Source organism: Ceratotherium simum, chromosome 1 (assembly GCF_057802395.1).
Source record: "Ceratotherium simum simum isolate JZ-2026a chromosome 1, ASM5780239v1, whole genome shotgun sequence".
Classification (NCBI taxonomy): domain Eukaryota; kingdom Metazoa; phylum Chordata; class Mammalia; order Perissodactyla; family Rhinocerotidae; genus Ceratotherium; species Ceratotherium simum.
The window spans coordinates 96,793,332-96,801,990 of NC_141900.1; the positions used below are offsets into that span (position 1 = coordinate 96,793,332).

Below are 8,659 nucleotides of genomic sequence, written 5' to 3' on the forward strand. Positions count from 1 at the left end.
TTCAACAGTACGAGCTAGGCTTTATAGATTTAGAGGTTCTGGAACCCTAGAGAGCACATGATTTACTGCTAGAACGTCTGCTTCCTGAGAGGATCTTTCTTCTCCCCTCGCTGGACTGTAAGACTTCAGTAGTCTACTTGTAGCGACCACAGGCAGAACTTTCTAAAACGCATGTTTGTTTTTATGCTTTTGATCCTCAGTCAACTGGCCAAAGGCAACTCCCCATGGAAAACTATTAGTTAAAACTCTCAGGTGGGAACTGCAGCTGCAGAGGTGAGGTGAAAAGAGAAGGGAGGAAGAAAAATGCAAGAGTGACAACTGGGAGAGAATGGAGTTCCCGGGGCAGCTGGCATAACAGAAAGGGCAAACATGTACTGGGAAAGTCTGTCCTGGACTCCTTGTTTATCTGCTATGTCATGAGCCCCAGTTAACTTTTGTATTCACCTCTCATGGCTTAAGTCCCTACCCAGAATCTTACAAAATCTTACAAAATGACCAGAATCTATGCCTGGTGTTGAGAGTTGCTTAGGCAGGAGAAACCAAGTGTAATATCTCCCACTCTCTCCCTCCTTAAACCTTTTCCCCTCACCTATACGTCTGTTGAGCTCACTTCTTGACAGACTTCCTTTATCCAGTTGGCATATGTAATTCACCAAAAGCACATGTGGTTTAATTCAGTGCAAATAGTAGGGTTTTTGTCACCCAAAATGGCTATTGGGTGGCCTTTTTTTCAATATATTAATGATTAATTTATTAGAGAGAACACAATCCTCACTTCATAAGCTTCAACTGCCTAAGTGGTATTGAGTTTGCCATATTCATCAATAGGGAAAGAAGAGTGGTCATGTGTAGTCACAGTACAGGTATGTACAAGTCACCCACTCTGTCGGGCAGAGGTGAGACAGGTATGCACGATGCAACTCAACGAGTCTGTTTAGATTTAATTCTTAGACTGGACGTGGGGACAGGCTATGTCACATGGTCCAGAATTCCAGGCATAGGAGCTCAGTTGTTTTGGATTGTATTTTCAATCCAGGGCATGTAGTTAAAGATTTTGGTATAGATGCCAACATCGGCTCTCAAAACACATCCATCTGCGAAAGTCAGAATTCCTTGAAGTATCCCATTGCAGACTGCTGGGGCAGCTGTGACTTCCTGCCAGGAAAAAGGAAACCAGGTTATCTCTTTAGCAAAAGATACAAGGAAGAAAATGGGAAAATTAAGGCTTTGAGGGTACCTCACCTTGCAGGGCTGCCTCCTTCCTGGCACAATGCCAATGCACAGCATCCCTTCTTTGATGTTGTAAGTTTTGTAGGCGCTGCGGCATTGACTATTGGAGATTACAGAGATGTTCACATTCTGCAGTGAGTTGGGGTCATTGGCTATAGGAAAGAGAGAAATAGAACTTCCTTAAGAGTTATTAGATACCAAAACTTTGTTTTTTCCTTTCTCTCTTTTTCGACATATTTCTTCTTAACCTGGCAGAAAGGAAACGAGATCAAACGTTGAGAGAAATCAGAACTGTGGCAGCTAGGACAACAGAAAATTATCAAATTAACAATTTATCATGATACAAGTGTTTATCTCCTTATAAAAAAAAGATTAAATTCTTGGAAGTTACATATAAATGTGAGACATCTCTGCAATGAAAAGAAACAAATTACTTTAAAATTTTCTGGAAATTTAAACATTTAAGGAATGTCCTTTGAGATGGAATTTTTATTTAATTTTTTTTGAGTTTTAATGTTTATTTGTCCCACATTTTAAATTCGTCACTGACTTCTTTTTAAATTTTTTTAACTATATTTGACATGTAACATGTGTACATTTAAAGTGTGCAACATGTTGATTTGATACATTTGTATATTGTAATATGATTGCCATTGTAGCAATAGTTAGCACCTCTATCATGTCACATAATTATCATTTCTTTTTTTGTGGTGGGAATCATTAAGATCTAGTCTCTTAGTGAGTTTGATTATAATACAATATTGTTGTTTATATTCATGATACCGTACATTAGATCCAGGACTTATTTATCTACTAGTTGCAAGTTTGTACCCTTAAACAATATCTCTCCTATTTTTAGAGTTTGATGGAATTTAGAGCTCTAAGCCTAGTTTTTAATTTGTCAGATCAAAAAAAATCCAGTATCTGCTCAAAAAAAAACCCACTCAAAAAGTGATTTTCTTAAACCCATCAAAGTACGATTTAAAACTGGGTCTCTTGATTCCTAATTCAAGTTATTTCCTTTATATCAGTGGTTCACAAATACTATGAACTGTGTAGACTCATAACAAAGTTTTTCCAATCTGCAACAAAATAGGAAAAATGAGAACAAAGTAGTATCTATACATATCTTAAGTGTTCTTGCCAAGGATTCATCTTTGGGAAAAAGTATTTTATTTTGGGATTTTGTTTTCGTAGGGGGAGTGTGTTCATTCGAATGTCTTTATTTGAAAATATTATATTAATTCTTGAAAAGGAAACGTTTGACATTCTTTGCTTTATTTTCCAGTCTAGCAATAATTGTACGGTTCAATATTTCTTTTAGGAATACCTTTTTAGGAAATGTTTACTTGACTTCATGAACCAGATCAAAATAAACTGCATTTTTTTGTAAGTCACATCTCTTTTTGACTCAAGTGGCATAACCCTGATGAATCAAACATACTTGCTCACTAGAGGGACATTTGACCCCTAAAGGACTAAGAATTTCTACATGTCTAAGGGATATTATGGCTAAGCAAAATAAGCCAGACACAGAAAGACAAATACAGTATGATCTCACTTAAGTGTGGAATCTAAAATAGCCTGACTCATAGAAACAGAGAGTAGAATGGTAATTACCAGGGGCTGAAGTTTGGGAGATATGGGGGTATGTTGATTAAAGGGTACAAACTTTCAGTTATAAGATGAATAAATTCTGGAGATTTAATGTAAAGCATGGTGACTATAGTTAATAATATTGTATTGTTTCCTTGAAATTTTCTAAGACAGTAGATTGTAAATCTTCTCATCACACATGCACAAAAGGTAAATATGTGAGGTGATCAATAATTGATTGGGGTATCATTTCAAAATTTATACATATATCAAAACATGACGTTATACACCTTGAATATATACAATGTTTATTTGTCAATCATACCTCAATAAAGCTGGGGAAAAAAACAATTTCACTTTTTGACATATTCAAGAAAATATATCCTAATGTCTGAACGTATTTACCAAAGAGCAGTTTAAAAAGGTTTAAGTAATGGCAGCATTGTTAGGATAAGTGTATAGTTGCCTCTTGGTTTCTTTTTTTTTTTTTTTAAAGATTTTATTTATTTATTTTTTTCCCCCCAAAGCCCCAGTAGATAGTTGTACGTCATAGCTGCACATCCTTCTAGTTGCTGTATGTGGGACGCGGCCTCAGCATGGCCGGAGAAGCAGCGCGTCGGTGCGCGCCCGGGATGCGAACCCGGGTCGCCAGCAGTGGAGCGCGTGCACTTAACCACCAAGCCACGGGGCCGGCCCGCCTCTTGGTTTCTATAAAAAAAAAAGTAGAAGTGGATGGATGAATGTAATGGGACAGGCTTGTTTAAAATGAATCTCCTTTCCATACTATGTCTAATGTATGATGTATATTAAATATACTCAATGTCTATATATGATGTATAAATTACATCATATGTTTGTATATGATGTGTATTAAATCATATGATATATATTAAATATACTGGTCTAGTGCATGACATATATTAAATATACTCAAACTTACTCATGAGTAAAATTGTATTGATAACTCTTCGTAAGGGACTATATCATAGTTCTATGTATCTTATAGTTCATCAACCTCCTCCGCTTCTCCAGTACTCACTAGTATCTTGATTAATAGCTACAGACAGTTGATTAGAGTTTGCATGAACATTTTGGAATGGGATAGTGGGCAGACAGGCATAAAACTTAGAAAAGAGAAAATTGTCTTAATTTGTTCAAAGTTTTTTCATGGAACCTGAAACATGTAACATAGAAGAAAGCTTAGGTAGAACATGTAGTTCAGTAGTTTCAAATTATACATAGACTTCCACCAATAAAAATAATAATTTCAATTTTCTGAAGAAATGAGTGAATGTTCAGGATATTATCATTATTATTATTATTTAATGATAATAATTATTTATTATTTATCTGTACTACAATCTTGCATAAGGAAGGTCTGCCTGATCTAACAAGGTATTGTGTATTTATCTTATGTTTAACACATTATTTTATGATATTTTAAGACTTTAAGTTTCTTTATTGCCTGGAATAGTTTGAAAACATCTGATATTATTTGTGCCACATTCTAGAGTTAAGAAAACTGAGAAAAGGTAAAGTGACCTGTTGTCACATAGCAAATTAGGGCTAGAATACAAATGTTCTTTCCGCTAACACCAGTTCTATCGTATATGAAAGCAAAGGCGATAGAAAGATACAGCAGGAACAAAAGCGTGAAGGACTCCTTCAGTGACGTACAGGGAAAGGGAAAAGAGATGAAAAAGATGAATAAAGAGGTGAGAAGAAAGCCTCATTGGGAAGAATTGCAGAAACCAAGAGCAGAGAAGGGATAGAAGCATGTCCAATTCTGAGAAGAAGAATATTATCTTGAAGTCACTCACAGTAGTCACATATGTTGTAGGCCCAGGTGGAGACAGTGCACATGGTTTTTGCAGAGATAGGTTCAGTGGGCAGGCTGACCAAATTCACATAGTCATTGAGTTGAATATTTGTTTTCAGCTTTATTAACATGAGGTTGTGTTCAATAGAAGCGACTGAGAAGTATGGATGATAAATCATCTTCTTGTAGCCAATCACTTGTGTATTTTTTTCCTTGTGGTTTGATGGGTTTGTAACCCCCAATATCACCTGAAGCCTCCTGGAACGACATGGATGCTCATGAGTTGACTTAACAGAGATGGCTTATCCATCCTCATGGGCCTTCATTAGATCCTCCCCACAGACCTCTTTCTCTGCTACTGAGCATCCTCAAAAGTCTTCCTTAATCCCATTTAATTGGCCAGTGGTCTGAGGCAGGGGTCTGGGTCTGTGCCCAACTTAAGAACCCAAAACATAGAATAGTGCTGGGGGCTTATTACTCACGGTAGGTTGCAGTGTGCAGCTGTGATCACCCAAAGTGGGTGGATCAAGACTCCAACGCAGGGCAAGTAATCGGATTTCAAGTAGACTAAGTAGTGGGGAGTGATGAAATCTGTGTAATCTGGATCAAAGGCCAAAGCAACTGGAAAGAGAAATGTAGAGAGGAAATTCTGAGATTGTTTTAGTGATCATTAGAAAAAAACAAAGGAAAATTGCTTACCTGGCTCAAGTTCCCCTACCCTTCTCTCTAGTATCTTTATTTGTAAACTGAATTTGTAATCTGGCTTAGTTTGTTCTAAAACGTGAAGAAAATGATAGAAACATATCTATTTCAAAGGACAAAAGGGGTTTTCCCTTTTATCAATAATATTCTTCAAATTAAAATACAAGCTTTCTTAAATACCTTCCACAATTCAGTGGTCATATATTCAGTCAACTCATGGAGCACTTATTATTTTTACCATTTGTAAAGTGCTTTGACCAATCTTATCCCTTTCTCCCAATAACAATGCAAGGCAGAATGCTATAAATTCCATTAAAAGAACAGACCAAATGCTAACAGAGCCTAAGGAGGGAGGAAATAATTCATTCATTCAACAAGTAAACATTGAGTTCCTGGTATATGCCAGGCTCTGTTTTAGGTACTTAGTAAACATAGTAAACAAAACAGAGAAATATCCCCACTCTTGTGCATTCTAATGAGTGGAGACATTCAATAAAAATAAACACAATACGTAAGTAAATGATACAGTATGTTATATGGTGATTAGTACTATGGAAAAAAAGGTAGAACAGAGAAAGAGGGAAAGGTCATACAAGGAGTGTGCGAGTGCGCCTGTGTGAGTGTGTGCATGTGTGTTATATCAGCAATCAGAGTGGACTTCATGGGCGATGTGAGAGATGAACAGTAAAATGAGGATGGGGGAGTTAGATAACCAGATATCTGGGGAACGGGATTCCAGGCAGAGGAAACAGCTAGAGCAAGCGTCCTAAGGCCTGTTTAAGGAACATCACAGAGGCCAGCGGGGCTGGCAGGGTGAGTGAGGGGAAAAGAGTCAGAGAGGAGGGAGGCCTAAGAAGTGATGTAGGTTTTGTGGAGTGTTGTAAGGATGTGGATTCGTCTTCTGAGTGAAATGTGGACCACTTCAGGGTTTCGTGTAAAGGAGTGATGACAATTTCTTTATGGAGAGTGTAGAACTTGAGTGTGGGAGTATAAAGCAGAGAGGCCTGTTGGGGAATAATCTGATCATCTAGGCCAAGAGATGGCGACTTGGACCATAGTGAGCAGTGGAGGTGGCGAGATGTGATTGGATTTGGGATATGTTTAGAAGACACAGCCAACATAATTTTACAAACAGATTGAATATGGGGTATGAGAGAAAGAAGATTTATGAATATCTCCAAGGTTTTTGCCTGAGTAACTGGAATCATGTTCGAACAAGACCAAAACCCTTGAACGTTCTGCTGTGTCAATTAGTTGGGCCCCTGCTTTCAACCCTGGCTTCCACTTCTCATTCTATCATGCTAACATCAGTCCTGTTCTAGGCAGGCCCAGAGTTAGGTCACAGTCTTCCTTAGGAGTGGGTCTGGTATTGGGGTTTCAATGTCCACGCCTCCTCAAAAAGCATACAAGCAGTTAACCAGGGGTGAGGCAGGCAGGCAATGTCACAGGAGGAAACCCATGGGGATGGTAAGAGATAGAGAATCAATTCTACACTTGTAGTCTGGAATGTTGCCTCTGTCTTTATCCATCTTTCAAGATTCCCCCAGGATTTCTCTTTGGCGAGTAAAGATAAAAATGTGCAGACACTTACCAGGCAGGTTCAAGAGAGCCCAGAAGAGGATAAACTTCATAATGATGTCAAATGCCTTTTCAAAGGATGAGGTTCAACTCAGGGTCTCTGGAAAGGATGGAGAGGAGGGAGGGGAAAGGACTAAGCAAGATAAAGCAAGAAAGGATTCTAGGTTTGGCAGATTTATCATCTGAACTCTTTCCGTGGCAGGATTCAGTACCAGAAGAGGTGGCATCAGTCAGAGTAGGGGATGGTGCCGGCTGTCAGAGGGCCAAGAAGAGAGACCAGGTGACTTGGTCTCTGACACTGTAGAGTATAGATCTGGAATTAAGTGTTTTGCTCTCCCTCTTCAGGGAAGAAAGTGTCTAATCCAAGAGACATTGAAGCTCACAGTGTTTCCACAGTCTCCTCCTCTCCGGTCCTGCCTTTGTCAAACTCTGAACTGCAGCTAGGATACTGGCCCCTCCCATCTATGTGATGTTAACACCCATTTGTGTGACACTGACATTTATCTCCAGGGCCATAACCCAGCCTCTGGTGCTGACCTTGACCCCTCTGCCTGACACTAAACTTCTCCCTGAGATAGATTAGCCCTTTCTTTCTTTCATATCATTACTCATCCATGTATTCATTCAACCAGCCAGCTAATAATTTATCTTATGTGTCTGACTGGTGCTAGGCTCTGTGCTCACTGTTGAGAAGTGTTGTGAAGACACTGTTCCTGCCTTCAAAGAGCTTATAGACTGGTGGGGATGATAGATACATAAACAGGCAATTACAAAACAAGGTATTCAGAGCTAACAATCTAGATATACCACTGTCTTGGTGGAAATGTTTGCAACATATCTATTAAATGATTTGTATCCAAAATATATAAGGAAATCTTAAAACTCAATAATAAGAAAACAAAACCAATTAAAAAGTGGGCCAAAGATCTGAACAGACAATGTGTTGTATACTTACCAAATGTATTAGTGTGCTCAGACTGCTGTAACAAAATACCACAGACTGGATGGCTTAAACAACAGATATTTATATTCTCACAGTTCTGAAGGCTGGAAGTTTATGATCCAGGTGCCAGAAAATTCAGTTTCTAGTGAGAGCTCTCTTCCTGGCTTGTAGACAGTAGCCTCTCACTGTGTCCTCACATGGCCTTTCCCTTGTACGTATGTGTAGAGAGAGAAAGATCCAGCTCTCTGATGTCTTTTTCTATAAGGACAGTAGTCCTATCAGATCAGGGCCCTGCCCTTATGACATCATTTCATCCTAATTACTTTCTTATAAGTCCTATCTTCAAATACAGTCGCATTGGGGTTTAGGGCTTTAACACACTAATTTTGGGAGGACACAATTCAGTCCTTAACAACAAAGAAGATATACAGATGGCAAAAAGCATATGAAGAGATTCTCAACATGTCGTTAGGGAATTACAAATTAAAACAATAAGATACTACTACACACGTAGGAGAATGGTTAAAATCCAAAACACTGAAAACACCAAATGTTGGGGAGTATGTGGAACAAGAAGGACTCTCATTTGTTTCTGGTGGGAATGCAAAATGGTATAGCCATTTTGGGCGACAGTTGGGTGGTTTCTTACAAAGCTAAACATAATCTTCCCATATGACCCAACATTTTCACTCCTAGGTATCACCCAAATGAACTGAAAACTTTATGTCCACAAAAAACTTACACATGAATGTTTATAGCAGCTTCGTTTACAATTGCCAAACCTTGGAAGC

At 38.5% G+C, this 8,659-nt stretch overlaps 1 protein-coding gene across 1 annotated transcript; it reads right to left on the bottom strand.

The window, feature by feature from the left end:
- Positions 1–1,005: 1,005 nt before the first annotated feature.
- Positions 1,006–6,978, bottom strand: LOC101405682 (serine protease 58). Its single transcript, XM_014787794.2, has 5 exons — positions 6,939–6,978; positions 5,128–5,266; positions 4,647–4,903; positions 1,243–1,382; positions 1,006–1,155 (listed from the first exon to the last, which is right to left on the bottom strand). The coding sequence occupies exons 1-5, from the start codon at positions 6,976–6,978 to the stop codon at positions 1,006–1,008; spliced, it is 726 nt and encodes a 241-aa protein (XP_014643280.1).
- Positions 6,979–8,659: the final 1,681 nt, after the last annotated feature.